General features: G+C 40.1%; 1 protein-coding gene across 2 annotated transcripts in view; it reads right to left on the bottom strand.

Moving 5' to 3' along the window:
• LOC138955403 (calcium/calmodulin-dependent protein kinase type II delta chain-like) overlaps positions 1-23978 on the bottom strand; it is a 396239-nt gene that overhangs the window by 185852 nt on the left and 186409 nt on the right. For both annotated transcript variants that reach the window (XM_070327018.1, XM_070327025.1), the window contains exon 12: positions 15301-15343. In XM_070327018.1, the coding sequence (XP_070183119.1) occupies positions 15301-15343 (43 nt within the window). The remainder of the gene's footprint in view (positions 1-15300; positions 15344-23978) is intronic.

Genomic DNA, 23978 nt, shown 5'->3' with positions numbered 1-23978 from the left:
ATTTTCAAGGATTTGCTTGCTAACTTGCTTGTTTCTTAATTTGTTTAATGATCGCTCCAAATTACATTCCTTCCTTTATCTGGCACTCTTGTTCTCAACTTTCTCCCTCCCTCTTAGCGGTTTAGAGAGAGAGAGAGAGAGGGAGGGAGAGAGAGAGAGAGAATGTGTGTTTGTGTGTGTGTGTGCATATGCGTGTGTGAGAGAGATAGAGACTGAGAGAGAGAAAGAGAGAGAGTTGATCTATTATGTCTTGATTCCCTCAATTTATTTTCTTTTGTTGTATAGTCAGACCTGGGAACCCATACGATTTCGCCGTATTGTGTACGCATGATTGTCTAGAATACGAGCAGTACGGTCAGTGAAAAAAAATACGACGAGAAAAATTCCTAGATTTCACGAAGCCGATCCAGTATTTTGGCGCATGTTTACAGTTTTTGTCAGTAAACATTGAAAGAAGCATTTGTTTTAAATGTATTGGTGAACTTACTTAACGGTGTGACGGACACGTGTGAAACATGTTTGCATCATGGATGTTCAAATGCTATGTGGTGTACGCTCATTTTTCTGAAAACACACCAAGTTTGCCTGAGAATACTCCAAGTGCAAAACAGGGGTTCCCAGGTCTGTATAGTGTAGAACTTAGACAGCTTCCTGAAACTTACAAGAGCACTGAATGAAGAGGGCAACAAGGGACAGAAGATCACCCTGGAGGAGGAAGGAAGAACACTCACTGGAAAAGCCGCTGCCAATGCTTTTGCCCAAGCATATCGGGGAGAAAGCGACACCACCATACCCCTGCCTCTACAAAAGGAAGTCAGAACAGAAATTAGAGAAAGAACAGAAAGAAACGTACAGGATGCCATGCAACAAAACATCACCATGGCCGAGCTGAAGAATGCCATCAAGAAGCTCAAAAAGAAGAAGTCTCCAGGTCCAGACAACATTACGAATGAGATGTTGCAACACATAGGCAACTCGGCCCTCCAGAAACTACTGGGCATCTTCAACCTCAGCTGAAGAAAGGGAAAAACAAGACCAAAGCCCTGAGCTACCGACCCATCAGCCTGACAAGCTGCGTATGCAAAACCATGGAGTGCATTGTCAACCAGCGCCTGCAGCTGTACCTGGAATCAGAAAGCATCATCGTCCCAGAACAAGCCGGCTTCCGACAGCACAGAAGTACGGATGACCAGACAACACACCTTAGCCAGGTCATAGAGGATGCTTACCAGGCCCAGAAGGTCACCCTGGCCACTTTCATTGACCTGCAGAAGGCCTTCGACAAGGTCTGGAAAGATGGACTCCTTGTGAAGCTCCTACGTTCCGGCGTCAAAGGCAACATGTACCAGTGGACCAAGTCGTACCTGCACAACCGAAAGGCCAGAGTGCTGGTGGACGGTCACTGTGGCCGAAAGGTGCTACTACGCCAAGGAGTTCCACAGGGAGGAGTACTCTCCCCAACGCTATTCATACTCTTCATTAACGACCTGGTACCAGAGTTGCCCAAGGGAGTCCAAGCGGCACTGTATGCTGATGACCTTGTTCTCTGGTGCTCGGAAGAGTATGCAACCACAGCAACCTACAGGATGCAACTTGCCCTAGAAAAGGTTGCAGCGTGGGCGGAAGACTGGTGTGTGACCATCAACAGGGAGAAGACCACTGCCACTCTCTTCACACTCTCTGCCAAAGCGACACCTGGCAAACTGACCTTGGGTGACACACCCCTGAAATTTGAAGACCAGCAAACATACCTGGGGGTCACCTTTGACAAGCGCATGACCTGGAAACAACACATCATGAATGCAGAGGGAAAGGCCAGGAGAAAACTAAACATCATGCGGAAGCTGGCAGGATCACACTGGGGTGCAAACGAGAAGATCTTGAAATCAGTCTACCACGGGACTGTACGACCGCACCTCGAGTACGGATCAAGCTCTTGGGCAACAGCAGCCAAGACACACCAGCAGGCCCTTAGACAAAGTACAGAACCAAGCGCTGAGAATCATCACGGGCGCAATGAAATCAACACCCATACAGAAGATGGAACAGGTGACTGGCATTCCTCCACTGAGCAAAAGGCGAGACTGCAAAACAATGGTACAAGCCACCAAGTACCAGTGCACTCATGACCATCCAATGAGAGACAGACTCAAGAAGATGTCCTGAAAAGATCAAGCTTCGCTCTTGAGGCAAGGGCTTTGCAGAAGAAACATCAGACAGAGATGCCAGAGCTAGTGGAGCCACCATCTTTCTCCCTTGACGCCCCACCCTGGGAAGACAGACAAGGAAACCTGGACATACAGACCAGTGTCCCCTACCTCACAACAAAGGACGAGCAGAGCAATGTGATGAAAAAAGCCCTGACTCTTGCCATGCTTGAACATAGATGACAAAGATCCCGGAATGAACAAACATTTCGCGGATGCAGACACAGAAAGACGTCATGAAGAATGCGATGCTTCAAAAGATACAGACTGTGACGATGACTGTGACGTCATTCACATACACCGAGACTCATTCACAGTAGTTCGGTCACTTCCGTCAAAATGTAGATCTCTCCACAATGGCTGCTCCTGTGTTTAGGTTTGTCAACCTTGAGTACACAAAACGTGTTTGTTCTCTCCTCTGTTGAAGCTGTGAGACATAAATGCTATTCCGACTTGGTCGTGTGACAGAGTTTTCTTCCACACTCGATTAGCTGATGTCTAACGAAGCCGTCAACGTAATCTCGTGTGGAAGAAAACGTCTGTCACACGACGAAGTCGGAATAGCAGGTACTATCCCATCCCCCCCCCCCCTTTCCCCGTCGCGATATAACCTTGAACGGTTGAAAACGACGTTAAACACCAAATAAAGAAAGAAAGAATGGTAGCTATCTCTTGTGTACATTCGATAACATGAACGGCAGGAAGAGTTTATGTGTAGCAGCTTTACTATTCGCATACAATTTACAGAACGGATGCTCACTTGCTGAAAGCCATCCATGTCACTCTTAGTCCAGACATCCTGTTCCTTTTTTCAAAGTGACTGTTGTCAGTCCTATGCAGAGTTACAATTTGTCTACAATTAAACAGACAATGTCAGCCTCTTCACACCTGTAAGTAGTGTCAATCAAATGTTCTTTAAAATCAACACTTTTACCAGAAACTGTCAGGGACCAACTCAAAGATGATGTGAACATAATCTTTTTCTGTACACAGTTTCGGTTTAAAAGATAATTTGTATCAGTACAAACCTCAAAGGAATCTGAGGTCACCTGCAGTACTCTGTAATGTCTTGGCAGTTTAGCCTGAATCAGACTGGGGTTGAATTCTTTGTCCAAATTTGATGTCTGCCTGTTTGTATCAGTAGGTTTCAAGCCAAGTCCCTTCATATGTATAGTAGAATAGTTTTTCACAGTATTTTGATCAAAGTCTATGCTGTTTTGCTTTTCTGCGCATGGGAACAAAACTTTCACTGCTTTTCCAAACGTTTTAAGATCTTCAACGTTCCCTTCATTTTCTTGTTTGTAAACATTGTAGACTCCTTGCAAGTGGATTTCTCCTTCTGCCACCTGGATTCTTGATGCAAGCCTAGAGAGAGTACAATTAAGATGAATCATGAGTGCTCATAACGCATGCGACATGGTATAACAAGAATAATCGATAGTCCCTTGATCATTTCAATTCTTTGTTATTGTCTCAAACAAAAGATAAATTCGAAAATTTTAATAATAAATTTTCATTTGATTAATATACTTACCCGAATCACATATATGCATTGACCTAGTCTGAGATGCTTATCGTCTGAAAAAAACGCTTGCCGTCAACTTAAGGGAAGCAACCCTTTTAGAAAAACACTGACTCAGTGAGTTAGTCAGTTGGTTATTCTACGTGGGTTGTCCCCCCTGCCATAGGTGGCGCTCTCGCCGATATCCGGCGTGATCACACGTGGACATATCATACGACTTTAAGAATACAAAGAAACTATAGTGCGGGGATGGTAGGGAGGGAATTAACTATGTGATTCGGGTAAGTATATTAATCAAATGAAAATTTATTATTAAAATTTTCTATTAAATTTCATTTTCTTTCTTTCTTTATTTGGTGTTTAACGTCGTTTTCAACCATTCAAGGTTATATCGCGACAGAATTACTTAATTACATATTCTTACTCCGAATCACATATATGCAGATAGCAAAAACCTGGTGGAGGGAACCTATAGCATACCTTATGCCCCTAGCTTAAGTTCTGGCTAGAACTTGTCCTGCTGCGACTAGAGCAGGAAGAGAGCGGGAACCATCTTGGCACATGCCGGCGATGTCTCGTAAATAAAAATTGATGAAGACATCGTCAGATTTCCAGTAGGCAGTGTGAAGAACTTCTTCCAGTCAAGAACGAAGAACAGCCAAGGAGGAAGCCCAAGCTCTAGACTCGTGCACCCGGGCCTTGGTCAGAGGGAGAACAGAGTGCCCCCCCCCCCTTTCTCTCGGTGTGAGACCACTCATATGCCTGCCTGATGAGGGAAGAGATCCACCGAGTCAGAGTAAGTTTGGAAATATCTTTCTCTCTTTTGGTGTTCACTGAAGTGAACAGTAGCTTGGCTCTTAGCTTTAATGGGCTGTGTACGCCGAAGGTAAAGGTCAAGAGCTCTAACCGGGCAGTTAACCATATCAGGGTCATCTGCAAGGATCTGGCTAAGAGGTTATCTGCGGTTAATTTTAATGGTTTCTTTTTTTTCTCTGTTGGTTTCTTCCTCCTGAGTTGATCGTTATCACTCAAACAAGACCATCAGTTGCTCCTCAAAATGGACTGTGAATAGTGTGTTGACTGTGTTGACCGTCATAATTATTTTAAGAACCAGGCTGCTGCAGTCAGTTGACATGTTTCGCATATTTTATGGTTCCCATGCTGCATAGGTAAAGTGGCTTGTATAACCCGACTATTCAGTATCAAAACACTGTTTATATTTGTGTAGGTTGTAGTCATCACAACTAATCGCATTTTGCCTTTTGTTTCAGAAAGGAGGATAAGCAACAACAAGATCGACGCTATGTCAGATATGCCTCGGCCACATGACGACTTCCGAATTTAGATCCACTCGGCATGGTGACAAGTCTTGATAAAAAGTATTAGACTGAGGACAGCAGTGGAAAATGTGGCCACATGGCAGGTACCTATTGCTTAGTGTCTGCAGTGCAAAAGACATAAGCTGATAGTAGATTTCCAAATGAACACAGTACCCTCAGATCTACTGCTGATTTACGACGGGCAAGCTACAATCCAGGGCAGAGAACGCTGCAGCGTTGTAATCCAACGCTTTGTTTCAGGAAAGGATGTCCTTACAAATTAACATTACAACTCTCTGATACAAAGACATAGTGCATAGTGTACTCAAGAGGTTGTGCTACCACAGGAACATCGGATAATTCAAATTGAGTGAGACAGGATTAATGGTCTTCTTGGTGACCGTTCATGCCCAAGCACACGGAGCTGTTTGCCAGCAGGACAAGGTGTCACTGGAAAATATCCTCATGTGAACCTGTCTGAGTGTGACCATCGTGACGCCCATATCTTTAACTCTTAGTCGTATGACAATTCCAAGAATATATTATCTTGATAGGCAAGCTCTAGGGTAGGTTACTGATTGTAGATAAGCTTTGCCATGATAATTATGCTGATGCAGTTTAAAAGTTTGTCTGTCTGTGCGTGCGTGTTTGTGCGGTCTTGTGTGTGTGTGTGTGTGTGGATTGCAAAAGATCTCCTTCAGGGACAACTACACTAACAACAAATACACAGTCATTTTATCTGTTTGCCTTCTTTTTGTAAAATTATAGGGGAAGGGCTCCTAATATGGACCACTTTTTGTTTCACGCTGATAACTAGCTTGTTTTCTTGCGAAGAAGTTTCATTTTGTGTTTGGTAGTCCTTCTCTCTTAGGTTAACCGTTAGGCCTAATTAGAGTGAAATAACTTTGATAGACATTCAGCAAAAATTAAATACAGAAAAAATCACAAAGGGTCCATATTAGGAGCCTGGGCGCCTAATATGGACCAGTAAAGCGGTCTTCACGAATCACTGTAAAAAGCCCCCTATACTTCAAAATAACATGATACAACTTAGTGTACAAGTCAGCCTAATTTGTTTTGGGTTGATGAGAGCATTATTTGAAACACACCAGGAAACTAAAGAAGCTTATCAAAAACAGAGTGAAAATAAGTGAAATTATCAACTTCCACGAAAAGAAGACTTTTTCTTGCATTTTTGTTTAAATCTCGAGGGCTAGTTATAGGTTATTTCCAGCAAGCTTCTTAATGAATTAATGAAAATAGCCTTTAGATTTTATTTTTTTCGATTTGTTGAAGGTGGTCCATATTAGGGGACTCGCACATACTTTGAGATTTTGCTATTATTTTTTTGTTTGCAGTAGAAACTCAGGGTCAACTCTGCTAAAATGTAACAAATACGGTTTTAGCTGTCATATATAGCAATTTTTGTGTGATAAAAGCTTTGGCTGTGGACAGAAACAAGTCCGTTTTAGGTGGCAAATTTAGAGTGAACGCTGCCAAAAGTGAAAAAAAGAGAAAAAGCCTAACGGTTTTGAGATTTGTGTTTTTGCAACTATTTTGACATGTGCAAGTTATCCAGAGAGGGTGAATACAGCGAATAAAACTTTTTTGAGCGCTCTAGCACCGTTAGTTTGTCAGAACAGAAGGTGGTCCATATTAGGAGCCGGTCCATATTAGGAGCCCTTCCCCTACATGGAGTAGATATGATGCGTTTGCGTTTTTGACCAAAATATGACATTTTACACAGATCGAGACAGTCAGTGTTCCTCCGAGACCGCGCTAGCGGTCGAGGTGAACAATGACTGTCGAGATCTGTGTAAAATGTCATATTTTGGTCAAAAACGCAAATAACATTTATGTATCGATCAAATTTCTTTCAGGTACTATGACTTTGTTGTTGTTTTGACGATTGAACGAGCACACACACTGTATGCAATCAAACACATAGGCTTCATATTTGGACGTTTCAGGTTGACCGAAACTTCAAAGGAACTACAAAACACACGTCATCTACTGACTTTGTTGTTGTTTTGACATTGAACAGCACACACACATGCAATCAAACACATGACGTGTGTTTTGTAGTTCCTTTAAAGTTTCGGTCAACCTGAAACGCCCAAATATGAAGTTTTGTAGGCCTCTGACGTCACATGGCTCAAAGAAGGGAAATCCAATGTCCAATCGATACATGATGCGTTAGTTTTAACTCTGTGTGTGTGTGTGTTGGACGGAGTGATTGAGTTTGTGTTACTGTTTGTCGATTTCTTACGGGAGCCTTGAAGACTTCACCTCTTGTTTATATGGGTTTGGAAGAACTGCTCATAATTTACATAGCACTCCGGCCCTGTTCTTTTTTTCGTCACACCCAAAACCGTTATTTCTTTTCAGCGACGCAGCATAATTATGTCTAACGTAAACAAACACAACATCTTGACGTAAAGTACCCAAAAAGAAAGAATTCTCCGTATGGCCGAGACTAATAGACTTCCATGTAGGCTTTTGACCTCATTAGTTAAACGTGACTTCACGGGCTTACCCCTTCGCTAAAAATAGTACAATTTTGCGCTCAGCGTTAGCTCCTTTAAAGAAGGTGTCACACTTGCGTCACATTTCACGGCTTATGCATCGCCTTGTGAGATGTGCTTAAGGGGCCCAGTAGCTCAGTTGGTAGAGCACTGGACTTGTGATCGGAAGGTCGCAGGATCGAATTCGGGCCGGGACAGACACGGGTCAACTTTATGTGCAGACTCAGAGCCTGAAGCCATCACCCCCGTGTCACCACAATGGCACGTAAAAGACCTTGGTCATTCTGCCAGGTGGCTGGAAGACAAAGTAGCCCAGATAGTTTGAAAAGTATACTGCAGAAAAAAGCACTTTGTTCTGAAAAATGGCCATATCAGCTTAACCGTAGGCATGAGAGAGTATTCTTCAGTAAAGTATCAAGTAATTAGAAGGTGCAAAACAGCAAGTAAAAAGCTTGTTGGACTGCAGCATACAAGAGTGTCCATCAGGTCTTACATTTCAGAAGTTGTGTTACGTTATGCCGTTTTTACTTTTCTGGATAAATTAATGTCAAATCTCCCCAAGGACGTTTCTTACAATCTGATCAAATACCAGTCAGAGGACAGTGTAATCACCGGGCTTCTTGTAGCAAGTAACATTGTGGAGATCACTTTCAAAAATAAAGTGTGAGAGTTAATTATAGATAACTTTCAAAAATAAAGTGTGAGAGTTAATTATAGATAACTTTCAAAAATAAAGTGTGAGAGTTAATTATAGAAGTACAATAATGGAACCTGACGGAGGAAACAGTCAGAAGAGGTTAGGATGCATATTTAATTCAATTCGAGAAACGAAACTTTCAAAGTGATAAATCTTCTTGTATTCTCATATCAACAGTCTAAAGTCAAGCAGATGCACCACCATGAACGTACTGAATTTCTTTCACACACATACACACACACACACACACAAGCCACACACACAAGCGCCCGCAAAACACAGTCTCGAATGTGAAAAAAACAAGAGGCACATATTGCTCACTAATGCCGTCATACAAGCCAGACGTGCAAACCTTTCCTCAAAAAAAGAAAAACAATCATGAATAAAGCATTACAACGTGAAAACTGCACAAGGGCATGGACAAGCTATGAAAACAAAGAGGAAAAATGCAGAAAACAACAACAACAACATCTCCGAAAAGCCCGTAGGCCCAACTTAGTTACCACTTACCCTTGTTGACTGCAAGCGGAGCACAGAGAGAGTGACGAACATCCACAGAGAGACAAGGACAGGCACGAGGAGGAGAGAAAAGAGAAAAAGACACAACATTACATTGTAGATCGCACTGCTGCACTGTTACATATAAATCAACAATTAATATCTATGAAGAGCTCCATGCAACACACCCACACTGCCCTCCTTGTGGAAAAACAACAACTGTTTTCTCATGAAAAACAGTAATCACTGTATGTGTAACTCAATATCAATCTTTTGACCGTGTTCCATACAAAAAGGGATGAAAAGGTACTGTATTGAAAAATGTCAGATTTACTTGCGTGAAAAAAGGCAATTTCTTAACATCTGAATGTGCTTGATTTTGTTTTGCACCAAACAGAAGGACAGTGAATGCTCTAGTTCTAATCACACACAGACCACTCTACACTGGTGTACAGGGCGTGTATTTGGACATCACTATCTGGTACTCAGCAGATAAATTATATGGTTAGGTAAGAAGTTGCTGCTCTGAGGAACTGAGAGATAGCTTGTGCATTCAAAGAAGTTCAAGATGTGTATACCACTGCCGTGCCGTGACATGTATGCACAAATGCCTCACTGTGGGGCATAATAGTCAAACCGGGCTTCCCCAGCACCAACATGTTTCAGTTTTCTCAAAAGGAATTTTTCTGCAGCGTCACATAGCTGAAAAACTGCAACCTTGAAGAAATGAACATTCCCTATCTACTTCCTAACACAACAGTACAACAATAATGACCTGAAACCCTAATTATCCTGCAGTATATCCCATCACATGACGCTCCGTTAAGAATTAACCCCGACAAAATATGCACAGTTTATAATATAAAGAGAGAGAGAGAGAGAGAGAGAGAGAGAGAGAGAGAGAGAGAGAGAGAGAGAAAGCTAATGGTTGGGGGAGACAGACATACTAGTATTAGAGAGAGAGAGACAGACAATAAGACAGACACAGAGACACACACACACAAACATAGTGATAGACAGAGAGAGACATGGGAAGAAACAGTAACACACACACACACACACACACACATAGTGATAGACAGAGAGAGAGACATGGGAAGAAACAGTAACACACACACACACACACACACACACAAACATAGTGATAGACAGAGAGAGACATGGGAAGAAACAGTAACACACACACACACACACATAGTGATAGACAGAGAGAGACATGGGAAGAAACAGTCACACACACACACACACACACACAAACATAGTGATAGACAGAGAGAGACATGGGAAGAAACAGTAACACACACACACACACACACACAGTGATAGACAGAGAGAGAGACATGGGAAGAAACAGTAACACACACACACACACATAGTGATAGACAGAGAGAGAGACATGGGAAGAAACAGTAACACCCACACATAGTGATAGACAGAGAGAGAGACATGGGAAGAAACAGTAACACACACACACACACACACACAGTGATAGACAGAGAGAGAGACATGGGAAGAAACAGTAACACACACACACACAAACATAGTGATAGACAGAGAGAGACATGGGAAGAAACAGTAACACCCACACACACACACAGTGATAGACAGAGAGAGACATGGGAAGAAACAGTAACACACACACACACACAGTGATAGACAGAGAGAGAGACACGGGAAGAAACAGTAACACACACACACACACACAGTGGTTTGGTTTTACTATAACTGGTCGCATCACAAAGTTCTACAGCTAAATGTATGTGTTTAGTTTTGTTATAATGATTAGTGTAGAATATAAATTCATGAATATTCATGAACCGTTCTTGAATGATTCTAGAATTGTTCTTGACCATTTCGCTGTAATATCCGCTCAGACTGTTAGCTTCAGTCGCTTCCTGTAACGTCCATCTAACGCCTGCATTCAATCAATCAATCAATCAATCAATGAAGCTTATATCGCGCATATTCCGTGGGTACAGTTCTAGGCGCTCTGCAGTGATGCCGTGTGAGATGAAATTTTATACGGCCAGTAGATTGCAGCCATGTCGGCGCATATTTACCTTTCACGGCCTTATTCCAAGTCACACGGGTATGGTAGACAATTATTAACTGTGCCTAAGCAATTTTGCCAGGAAAGACCCTTTTGTCAATCGTGGGATCTTTAACGTGCACACCCAATGTAGTATACACGGGGGGTGGTTCGGACACCGAAGAGAGTCTGCACACGGTAATCAGACTCTTTGATGTGTGTAAACTTTGCCTTCAAATTACTTGCTTACTGTGTTGATTTTCATAATTTTTTCTGCTTGGCATGAGTAAGTATGGTATTTGCAATACAAAAAAATAAATAAAAGCTAAAATGTTTGTGTTTGAGTAATTATTTGAGCGAGTTTTTCGAAGCGAACGTGTGAATCCTGACAGACACCATTTCCTTCTGTCACATGACCCCATCTCAAAGTGTGATTCAAGCAGACACGAAAATAACACACAAAACTTATGATAATGGGGTTATTAATTCAATTAATACACAAGGTTAGTCTCTGACTAGATAAAATAGGGAAAAAATATCAAATGGGAGCATAAAACCGTTTCTGGAAAAATTTTCAATCGTCAGTAAAAAAAACACGTGCTTTGTTTGAAAAGCAAAGCCTAATTTTACACATCGCGTGCTTTTGTCTGTTATTCTTGCTTGTGAACATCATTTTATTGATGTTCTTCACTGGAAAGCAGGTGTATCATCAACAGTATCACAAAATCGCAAAGAATGAACATTTTTGTTGTGATCCGACCGGTGTCTGTAGACTGAATCACACGTTCGGCAAACTTCGTTTTTAACGGAAATAACCGAGCCTTTCATCGGAAACGACGTTTCAACCGCTTCATATCGTCTGCAGGAAGAAAAAGAGGAATGCGATACCCAGTGAGTAAAACATTTAATCGTTTTTAGTGCCTTTTGATCAAGTTTTGTTGCGTCTGTCAGCAACGTTCGTCAACCCAACGTTCGACACAGCGACGCACGCATACGGATTTGCAGCGTTTGCATTCGGAAAGTGAGGGATTTGTGAGTTCGTTTGCATAATTTCAATCGCTAGTAGGTTTTCCCTTCGTCTCCCATTGTTGTGTTTGCATGTTATTGGCATTTCATTGTGTAAATTGAAAGTTTGTGAGTAACAGTAGTACAATCTGTCGAACGTTGGCGACGCTGACAGACGGAAATATCGAACGTTGCCTTCAATGACAGAAGGGCTTGGCGATCGTACTTTCGATTCGTAGGAACACAATATGGAGACAGCAATGTGCGCTCGTTACCACAACGGTCATGAACCGGTGTAACACGAAATTTTTACTCCACGAAAAATTGACTCCGGAGTAAACTTCCAGTAAAAATCTTGTACGAAAAAAGAACTCCACAAGGAACTAAATTTTTACTCCCCAAATATTTACTCCCAGTAAACATCTCGTACGAGAAACTTAGGGCCTACTCCTTCGTTTATAATTCGCGCAATATCCCATTTACGTGCAATCCCGTTTTGCCGCCGTCCCATTTTGGCGACATTTCACAAGCCATTAGCGTCATCTTACTACCGCATCCCATTTTGGCGCAATCCCGTTTCGCCGCTATCCCATTTTTTTAAATTTTTACATTTAGTCAAGTTTTGACTAAATGTTTTAACGTAGAGGGGGAATCGAGACGAGGGTCGTGGTGTATGTGTGTGTCTGTCTGTGCGTGTGTGTGTGTGTAGAGCAATTCAGACCAAACTACTGGACCGATCTTTATGAAATTTGACATGAGAGTTCCTGGGAATGATATCCCCGGATATATTTTTTATTTTTGTCGATAAATAACTCTGATGACGTCATATCCGGCTTTTTGTAAAAGTTGAGGCGGCACTGTCACACCCTCATTTTTCAATCAAATTGATTGAAATTTTGGCCAAGCAATCTCTGACGAAGGCCGGACTTCGGTATTGCATTTCAATTTGGTGGCTTAAAAATCAATTAATAACTTTGGTCATTGAAAACCTGAAAATTGTAAAAAAAAAACATTTGTTTTTAAAACGATACAAATTTAAAAAAAAAAAAAAAAAAATTTACAAATTTACGTTCATCTTATTCTTCATCATTTTCTGATTCCAAAAACATATAAATATGTTATATTCGGATTAAAAACAAGCTCTGAAAATTAAAAATATAAAAATTATTATTAAAACAAAATTTCCGAAAGCGATTTAAAAACAATTTCATCTTATTCCTTGTGGGTTCCTGATTCCAAAAACATATAGATGTGATATGTTTGGATTAAAAACACGCTCAGAAAGTTAAAAAGAATAGAGATAAAGAAAAGCGTGCTATCCTTCTCAGCGCAACTACTACCCCGCTCTTCTTGTCAATTTCACTGCCTTTGCATCGAGCGATGAACTGACGATGCTACGAGTATACGCTCTTGCTGTAAAAATGCAGTGAGTTCAGTTTCATTCTGTTAGTTCGACAGCTTGACTAAATGTTGTACATGAACAAAGTATGCAAACCAGATGATCCAGCGACGTCCTTCCCAATTTATGTCCAATGGACGTCTACCCACAATACGCCACTGGATGCCGCGTGGTCAGCCAACCATGTGGTGCCAGTCGTGAAAACCAGGTTCTTTGTCCCACAGTGAGACATTCAAGTTGGGGACTTTGTGACCGCTGACTTTGTCAGCATGGATGGAAAGGTGGAGAGATACAGGGCGGTGATCATCCCCAAGTCAACCCATTTCCCCGATGGGCCAGATCGAGAGGAGATCTGTGTGAAGTGTTTGCGCGCAAAAGACAATGGGAGATACTATGTCTTTCCTAATGTTGATGACATTTCATGCTTGCCAATGGCTCAGATAAAAAAAATCCCACCAACCAACCATGAACAACAGGGGGGATTACTTTTTTTGACATGTGACCAAGTCTCATTTGAGCGTTCACAGTGTTACCTGAGAATAGCACACCCCCTTGAATTGGGACCAAAGAAAAAGCGTTGTATATATGCATTTTTGAATGCTTTTCTAAAGTCATAAGTTCATTTGTGAAAAAAAAAAAAATTTTAGGGATTGTTTTGCTGAATGCATGCAGTTAAGAAATTGACCCCGTTTTCAAATTTAGGGGGTAGGGTTGCCCCATAGCCAACGTATGTCTGTGTGACTGTGTCAAATATCAATCTACTTTGCGTACAAAATGTATAGATGTTTGTTTTTCGATTTTAGAATGATTTCTTAAGTTAGAACTTCTGAGGTCTACAGGAAACGATAAAGATAAAAAATGTACAAAATATAAGTAGCGTCCTTTATCTTACCATTGTTCTGATCAATGCTGTCCCTTTATTTGCAAGTTAACCATTTTTCTTAATGTGTTCAAGGAGTATGTTAAAAATTATTATCAATGGTTGCTTTAAACAGCACCTTTGGGCAGTTATTATGCACTGAAGTTGTAAAAGCATGTTTTGGGGTTTTTAGGATATAGCGTCTTGGAACGCCAATCATCTTGGAAATACGAATGTTCATATAATTTTTTTTACTGTTTTGGATAGATAAAAAGTTGAACTCTTGGTGCAAACTGTTTTTTGGCCCCTGTTTGACTATTTATTATTTTGGAATATTGTGTGTGAGGGGGAAACTGCAATCCTCAATAACATGAAACGTGCCATGACCAAAATTTCAACCAATTTGGTTGAAAAATGAGAGCGTGACAGTGCCGCCTCAACTTTCACGAAAAGCCGGATATGACGTCATCAAAGACATTTATAAAAAAAATGAAAAAAACGTCTGAGGATATCATACCCAGGAACTCTCATGTCAAATTTCATAAAGATCGGTCCAGTAGTTTAGTCTGAATCGCTCTACACACACACACAGACAGACAGACAGACAGACAGACAGACAGACAGACAGACAGACAGACACACATACACCACGACCCCCGTCTCGATTCCCCCCTCTACGTTAAAACATTTAGTCAAAACTTGACTAAATGTAAAAAATTCCTGTGTGATGGTTCTTCGAATAAGTTCCGAATGCGAAGGGCTCTGCTAATACCCCGGGTGAAACTAGACACTGAACAGTTTAACAAAAAGCGCCATCATCACACAGGCCAAAAAACGTCAGTGAAACTGCAGTTATTTAGACACAAAAAACTATTCCGCTACCCAGCACACTCTGAAGAGTTCAAACCTCAGAAGTTCATTTTCTGGACATGTACAGTGACCACCGACTCGACAATATGGCATGCTCTGGAACTGAAAGCTACAACACTGAATAATTCTGTATCATTGGCTCAAACTTTTCACAGGGCAAAGCCAGAAAACTTAAAACCTGGAAGTCAATGTCACATAATGGGAGAAAAGTGCTTGAATTACATAACAATGCTTTTAAAATGCATGGTAATAAGCAGCTTAATGTATTGTCAATCACTACTAACAGTGAAGACACAGAAAGACAGAATTAAGTGGACACAAAGCAGGGACAAATTAGAAACAGTTCAGTTTAGTCCTCCAATATACTCACTGGAGAAGTTCCTGGTAGCCAGCATAGTGGTCAAAATGGCACCCTGGAAAATAAAATCGCAAGTTCAGACAAAGAAAATACAAGCAGAGACTATGAAAACTAAACAATAGGTGTTAAGTTCTACATTTTTGTGAGTAAAACAGATACAGATTAAGACTGGAGTCTTACCTAAGAAAAAGATATGTTTTTTTCGGTGATTTTTTCTGTAAGTTCAAGAAGTGCTGAGGCCGTAAATAGCAATACAATAGAGTTCCAAAATGTATTGAAAGCTGTAACATGGAAATTATGTTTGTCGTAGCCTTGTATTTTCGAACTACATAACTTTGAATTGATCTATTTACATCATTTTTACATGCAGAGCCAACAAATGACAAGGTGCACTAAGCATAAGCTCAGTCCACATCTCTATTACAAGAAGTGTGTGCTTGGGTGCATATCAAATCAATAAAACAGCTTTAAATGCAAGCTTTTGGTTTCTGGCAGCAACATTTTTCAAGAAGCCTTTAAATACGGTGAGCTATATTTTTAATTATCACTTTAATGCAGCAAAAAGAGGATAATATGAGGTACATGTTAGACACCCACTTTAGTTACATTATGGATTTTGGGAAGCTGTTTAAGTGATATTTCTTGACCTCCTACTTACCCTTCTTCATGTAATGAAGACCGTAGTCTTTTGTGTTTGCTTGCAAAACATGCTGTAGCTACATGTATTTATTCGGAGTGATTACGGTGGGGTTTTTTAATTTAATTTTCCTATCACAAAAATATTATCTTTTCAGAAATGAATTCATCTAAACTGCAAACAATGACGATTTCATGCAAACATGAACATAAGTATAATATTCCTAAGCAATTGATAAAATGACAAGGAAGTCACTCTAAGTCCAAGTTTCTTCCTTCCTTCAAAATTTTGAACGTGAAAAACCGTTGTGAAAATATTTGTTCGTTTTGCGTTCGATTGCTATATAATACCAAATAGTGGAGCGGCCAAACCCAGAAAAGGCCTCTAGAAAGGTAGTTTAAGGCACCGGTTTTGTATACTCAATAACAATATATTTTCTGAAAGCTTAATGTCTATAGATTCCAATTAGACCGATCGTCAGTGTGTCACCTGGCAAGCGGCTATGCGCAATTATGGGTAAAAGCAGACCCACTAAACACCCAAAACATGGTCCATCGAAACAGTACTTATCTCAAAAACAGTACATTGCAAGTATGAATATTAAGAGAACAAAAAAAAAAATTTATAACCAGTAGCAAGCCAGATAAATGCTGCAAAAGAAACACCAGTCGGTATTTCGTAACTTTTGTTTATTTCTGGTCTTTCCATTTTGGCCTTTACGTTGATTTTGTACTTTTCCTGAGAGCGTTCTGTAAGGTACATGTCTCTAAAATTTATACCTAGTGGAGAACAATTGACCTGGCTTAGAGTTGCCAGTTGTTTACAGTTTTCTCTTCAACAGTACAATTGTCATACCTTATAAGAGATATACCCCCTAAATCAAGAGAGAAAAAAATCGTCAGTTAGTTTGTCAGAACAGGAGATGGTCCATATTAGGAGCCGGTCCATATTAGGAGCCGGTCCATTATTAGGAGCCCTTCCCCTAGGCTATGTAATGTACTGGACGTAACTCGTTATATCTGATATTTGTACATGCAGTTGTGATGGAAAGAAATGTTTTTTTGCTATAAACGTGGTACACCGCATCCTGAGTATATATTTTATCGATACGCTACTCATATCACCAATATCGAAATAAACAACAGCGTTGCAAAAATGCATGTGAATGGTTGGATCGATTTTCATGGAATAATGTCTCCCTGTCCCCCTTTTTGTTTACCAGGAAAACAATGTATATTGTTTTATAAGTGTTCAGAGAAAATTGCTACGATAGTGGACAGACTGGCACTATTAACAGCTATTGTGTTTTCAGCGTAGCAATAGAGTCCGATATTTAGACGAGACAAGTATAATGCCGACGAGTCGAAGAGGAGTCGCATTATACTTGTTCGAGTCTAAATATCGGACTCTATTGCTACGCTGAAAACACAATAGCGTTTATATAGCTATTCTGACATTATATTACCCAATATTGACGGACTGTGTGATGATATCTTCTGCTATGGTCTGTTGAGACAGTGATATCAAAATCGAGACCTCCGATATCACTGTCGAAACAGACCAATAGCAGAAGATATCATCACACGGTCAGTCAATGTTAGATATATAATTCTCTGGACATTTTGTATTTACTGTACATAAAGAAATTACAAAAGTATTTGTCTCAGTTTTGGCTGTTCCATATCCCTCCCTCTGATTATTATTTCTTTTTGTTCACTCTTTTCAGTATTTTAAAATGTCTTTCCTTTCAAAAAGTCTTTAGTCACTTGCTCAACTAAATTCTGGGATAATTACATTTTCATATATGGGTCATTCTCAGAAATGGTGGTCCAGTGAGAGTGAGTAGGGGTGACACATTTGAAATCATGAAAAAGTAAATAAAAATTATTTCTACCACGACTTTTTTCATCCGAATCTATTCCCGAGACATTAAAGCATTGTTGTATGTCAATAAAAATGGTTTCTATACGTTGGTGTTGTTTTTGTGTGCTTTTCAATTGCGAAGTTCGGCCGTTTCCGGATCGCCGAAGCGTTACACGACTTTCGTGATCAACAATATGTTCAGTCTCATGGCTAAATGCAAACACCAACAAATTACTGCAATCGACAGTCAGGAGTTCAGTATTGGACGTAGCAACACATCTTTGCAAAAACTCACGCTGAATTTGAAGTTACGGGCTTCGAACAAAAAATTATGAATGTCGTAACGCATCGTATCCGGACTCGACGCGTGAACATCGGACAGCAATGTGCTCCATGACTTTGCCACATCACGGCTATTTTTAGCTCTTTGGCGCACAGGAAGTTCGAACAAGAAAATAGTCCTTTGAATCACAGCCAAATATTCACAGAAAACACCAGAATCATATCATTTGCTGAAACTCATGGCGTCGTTTCCTGACCTACGTTACAAATGAAGATGGTTTTTACTTAATTGTCGAGCCTGCAAAGCTTTGTCACAAACTTACACACCGCGGATGGCGACAATGTTGTGTCGGAAGGATATCGAGTGCAAACAGTCTCTCAAAGCGCGAAGTTTAGCGGAACAAAGCAGCCAAGAAGTTTTCGTATCCTCTGATCGTCGATGTTCGACATACATCAAGTACACAGTCGTGCACCCACAAAGCGAAGTTTAGACTTGCTAAACTGTTTATTCAATGTTCTTTCGTCTATGCAAGACTTAATTAGTGACTCATGTATAATTACTATTGGATGTAGATCATATACTGTGTTGCATCAAGACGTAATTCAGTGTCAAACTGAAACTAGACATGTCAGTCAAGCGGCAATTCCGAGCACGGTTGGGGTCGGATCATAAACAAGGCAGTTAGTTACTTAAAATGGGTAATCTGAACGCAACAGGAACTTTCAACAAATACAGCAAACTCTGACGAATTGTGTTTTGTGTAGTTATTTTGTGTCAGACGGGTTTTGCCGGCAGGAAAGGCCAAACAGTGCAGATTCATGTCTGTCGCACAGGAACCGAAAGTGGATAGTTTCCGGTGACGACATGGTTCAAGCATTTCGTTTCTGTGTTGCGACATTCACCTTAACCCCACCAAATGTCATTTTTTTATCAATATTAGTTGAAGTCCTTACCTTTCATAACTAGAATGTGTTGGGTAGAACACAAAAATACTGCAGAACTGATAAAAAATGCACAAAGGATTGAAGGCTTAAGTGGTTTAAAGTTGGAATTTGGTTTCCATGTTACAACATTCATCACGTAAATACAACACTTTAAAACGTCTCTTATTCAGCAACCAATTACTCTTTTTGTCTAATTTTTGCATTATTATGTATAGCAAACAATAGACTTCATAGTAAAAACAATTATTTTGTATTTCTTGACACTTCATTTTTTACTTTGTATGTAACACTTTGGACCACCATTTCTGAGAATGACCCATATATTTGTTTGTTTTTAAATTTAGGTGTTTTTGTTTTTGAAGTGGGGAAGCAATAAAGAGGTCATCGATATCAAAACTGATATCGACGGAAATGTCGTCGATATCACTTTTGCACTGAGCTCAGTTTTGCCCAATCAATTGACCAATGGAAATCCACGTAACATATGAAATAGCAATATTCTGTGTCCTCAGTCACCCCAAGCATTCAAACGAGCACTTAAAACACACCTCTTCAAGATTTTGTTTTTCTCAGTCCATCAGGAGGCTACATGTAGTGTATTTGTTGTTCTAGTGATAATGTGATAATGTATATGAGGCTTTGCCAAAAGGTGCCATTTCGGACCCATGTGTGTTTGGAAAGCAAGTGTAATTAACTGGATTACCCCAACATGTTTACATGTATTGTGCTTTGAAAAAGGGAGTTTGATGAATGCTTTTTTTAATGTTTTGAAACCTGTTGTTGTTGTGAATGTTAAATAAAAAAATAAAATGTTTCAAACATACACCGGAAACGGCCCCGAAAAATTTTGGACATTTTGGTGTCCTCGGGGAATTTTCGATTTTTCATGATCTGCATCACTGCATCGGTTTTAATCTGCGTATTTCATACAGTCTAAGCATGCAACTCTTTGTAGAATGTGCAACAATCGTAATTAGAACCAGAATTTACCGAAAAACTCGCCCAGTAAATACCCGGTTTTTTTCGAAGGGCTCATGTCCGCAGACCAACTTGTTTAAAGATTCGATTTTCGCCGGTCTTGGTGCTTTGAATGGCCACCATTTTGGATGAAAACGATAGTTTCATATTCGAAGAAATAAAAGCAGTGTGTTGCATTTGAGTCAGAATTTGCGAAGTTATTGTATCTAGCAGCTAAAAAGAATCGATGGAGTTAATGTCCGAAAGTAACGTTTGACACATTTGTGTTATTTTTGCAATTTTCACAAAGAAGTTTCACGAGTATTTGATACGAAAGCATGGAAACCACTAGCTTTGCTTCTATGGCGTTTCCGGTCACCGATTAGACTGAAATCATGGAGACGACGAGCCGTAAAGTTGAGAAAATATTGTACTGTCTGTTCAGGGTAAGGTGTAACGTCTGACACTTTGTAACGTTTGACACATAATTTGCCCATAATTCTTCTCCCAACGAATTGAATTAGCTTTTATCCCATGACCTGCCTATTTGTCTCTGTTAGCTGAGGAGGTGATTATTCTGAATATTCCATCACAACCATATGGATATCCCATCACAACCGAGTTTCGATCTCAACTGTCATTGGTCATTGTCTTTGATTTCAGAGTACAATTGAATAATTTATAGAGGTCATCTGCATATTCAGAGTTTACAGATGGACTACTTTTTTCAACATACGACTGAAATATTTTGTGGTGTCAAAGTCAATATCACGTATAGGTACAGGCCTACATGTGTCAATATTGAGAAAATAAAGAATACTTCATACGATACGCACATTCTGCATGGATTTAAAGAGCGGAGTCGAGATATTTCGCTGGCTGAAGTGACTGCATGGTCAAAGGCATGTTCAACGAGTATCGCGAGTGGGATCAAGGGACGATAATCCCTAATTTTTACACAGACAGCCATCTACACAGAACCGTGAGAAAGAGAGAGAGAGAAAGAGAGAAAGAGAGAGAGAGAGAGAGGGAGAGAGAGAGAGAGAGAGAGAGCAATCAAAACACAACCCAGTCACCTGGTAGTTCGAAAACTCAATCTGAAACTGACATCGATTGTCGAAGGCATGCCTGCGGTGCATAACTCTGGAAAAGTTGTCGTAGCTGGGAACCCGTTGAGATCCATTCCAACGCCCAAAAAATTATCAGAAGACTCACCATGAAGTCAAATCAAACGTTAGATTTTCTCATTTGGTTATTTGCTTTGGCTTTAAGTGTATTGCTTCGATTGATAGCTGAATCTGCTTGCAACCGTGCTGTTCAAGACTGTTCGAACTGTCGTCTGCTAGACGGGCTTGTGTGAATCCGAGTCGAGTCAACTCAGTGCGGGGTTCAGCGACAAATGAGGGAGTGGCACCAAAATGAAAAGAAGAAGACGAAAAGAAGTTGGAGATACAGTTAAGATATATGGGGAAGAGAAGAGGATGTGAGGTGTTCAATGTATCCAACCTTAGGTGTTCAAACTCAAGACCGGGACAAAGTAGAAAGCGATGTACCGCGACCGACTCTCAGTGCCGACAAACAACTTCCAAGCTTTATTGCTTAACGTCTACAACAGGCGAAGTATTGAAGCTTTGGCTCACCTAAACCCGACGACTGAATATGTAAGTGATCCACGTGTGAAAACCAAAACAGAACAGCGCGATGACAGCCTACATTTCTATCTGACAAACAGTCACGGTAACACTGCATGCGAACTGACTTGGGTCAACGATCAAACCAGCACGGCCCGAACTGAATTTGTTGCGCTGCCATTATCGTGCGCAATTCTGGTAAAAATATAAACCCGGTATGCCGAATTGAGTATAACGAAAGCCGATGTCAAATATACACAGGGATATTCTAAAATGACTTTCAAAATGTAAAAGCAGATAGCAGACCTTTTTATAAGCAATATGAATGACTGAATGTCCACATACAAGTCGAATGACGCCGTCCATTATGCTGACAAATGGGAACTAGCTTTGCGCATGAATTCATTGACATAAATTTTGACTGCGGAGGCTTTTGGCAAGCTGAAAACAGGCACGGGCAGGTTTTAGCGGAAAAAGTAAGTGTTTTTAATGAAAACGTCGGAGTAATGGGATAAATAGCTTACACACCTCGTCCTGAATATCTTGCATATTTTCCCGAGGGTCGATTTTCATGTATTACCTCGCCAAAGGCTCGGTAATACATGAAAATCGACCCTCGGGAAAATATGCAAGATATTCAGAACTCGGAGTGTGTAACCTATATATAATAACTGCTTGCTACTTTTGGAGGCAAATTTGATGGAAGAAAAATACGATCCTCTGTTTTTGTTAATGTCCGTGTTACGATTCAGGAGGATACGTTCATGTCCGTGTAACGATTTAGGAGGAGACATTTATGTCCTTGTAAATATTGTAGCCAAAGCTGAAAAAATGCATTTGGGTTAGCAGGGGGAAGGAATATTTCCATGAGATTGTTTTAACACCCCCCCCCCCCCCCCCTCCCCAACATAAAAAAAAAGAATCGAAGATTTTTTTTTTAAAATTGGGATTTTGCTAGGATTTTACGTACAACTAATTAAATTTTTTCGATTTAATTGAGAACCTTATTCCAGATGTACCTAGTCATTAGGTTAAAACTGTATTCTAAATGTCTGTTTGAATATTGTAGTTATTTTTGACATTTTGATTGATTTCATGTCCACTGACTCCATGTAACACGTGACAGGTAGAACGCAGATTTGACCTGTTTTGAACATGATGTTATTTTTTTGGGTAGTGTTTTGATGTTCCATAATTACCTAATCTTCAAAATATGAATGTATCCTAAAGGTCTATTTAATATTATAGTTGTCATTTATAACATTTTGAATAATTTCATGTCCACTGACACAGTGTAACACGTGACACGTAGAATGCTGTTATGACTTGCTTTTAACATGTTTTGCTATTGTTTCTGTTTTCATATTCCAGAAATAACCTAATCTTTAGATTGTAAATGAAAAGTTAGTGTATGTATAACATTCTGGTTGTTATTTCAAATATTATGAATATTTTCATGTCCATCAACATTTTTGTAACACGTGACACCTACAACAACATGTTTAACTAGTTTTAGTAAACTTTAACAACTTTTAGGGATATTTTTAACATGTGTCAGTGTTTCTGTTGAAGTGTTATATTTTATTTTAGGGTTTATACTTCTTGTGGTTACTTAGCAGAAAGTATCAGTTTTGACTTTTATGATGTTTGAGCGTCTTGCGACATTACGTGACACTGCATTCAAGATTTGGCTCCAAATGTACTTTTAAAGACTGGTAATGCTTCTGCAGGGTCTGTTCACTAGAAATAAATCAACTCCAGTTGTATGAAATGATATTAATGGCTTCTGTGGTCAGTTTTGTTGCACATGTACACTACATTGGGGTGTGCACGTTAAAGATCCCACGATTGACAAAAGGGTCTTTCCTGGCAAAATTGTACACTACATTGGGGTGTGCACGTTAAAGATCCCACGATTGACAAAAGGGTCTTTCCTGGCAAAATTGTATAGGCATAGATAAAAATGTCCACCAAAATACCCGTGTGACTTGGAATAATAGGCCGTGAAAAGTAGGATATGCGCCGAAATGGTTGCGATCTGCTGGCCGATGTGAATGCGTAATGTATTGTGTACAAAAATTCCATCTCACACGGCATAAATAAATCCCTGCGCCTTGAATAATTATGTGCGCGATATAAATTGCATAAAAACAAGAAGAGCAAACGCTCGATCGAGTCACTTTCGCAGTTCTGAATATTATATGAGGCATCAGATGGAGTTACAGGAAGAAATTGCTATTCACAACACAATGAGTCACGTTCACATAAAATTTGAGCCCGGTCACTTTTATAGTTTCCGAGAAAAGCCCAACGTTAAGTTGTGTGTTGCCGAACAGAAAAGGCTAGTTATCTCCCTTGTTTTTCTGATAACGTTC

The sequence above is a fragment of the Littorina saxatilis genome, linkage group LG2 (assembly GCF_037325665.1).
Source record: "Littorina saxatilis isolate snail1 linkage group LG2, US_GU_Lsax_2.0, whole genome shotgun sequence".
NCBI lineage: Eukaryota > Metazoa > Mollusca > Gastropoda > Littorinimorpha > Littorinidae > Littorina > Littorina saxatilis.
Note: the sequence above shows the minus strand (reverse complement) of the source record. Positions and strands in the feature narration are given on the sequence as shown.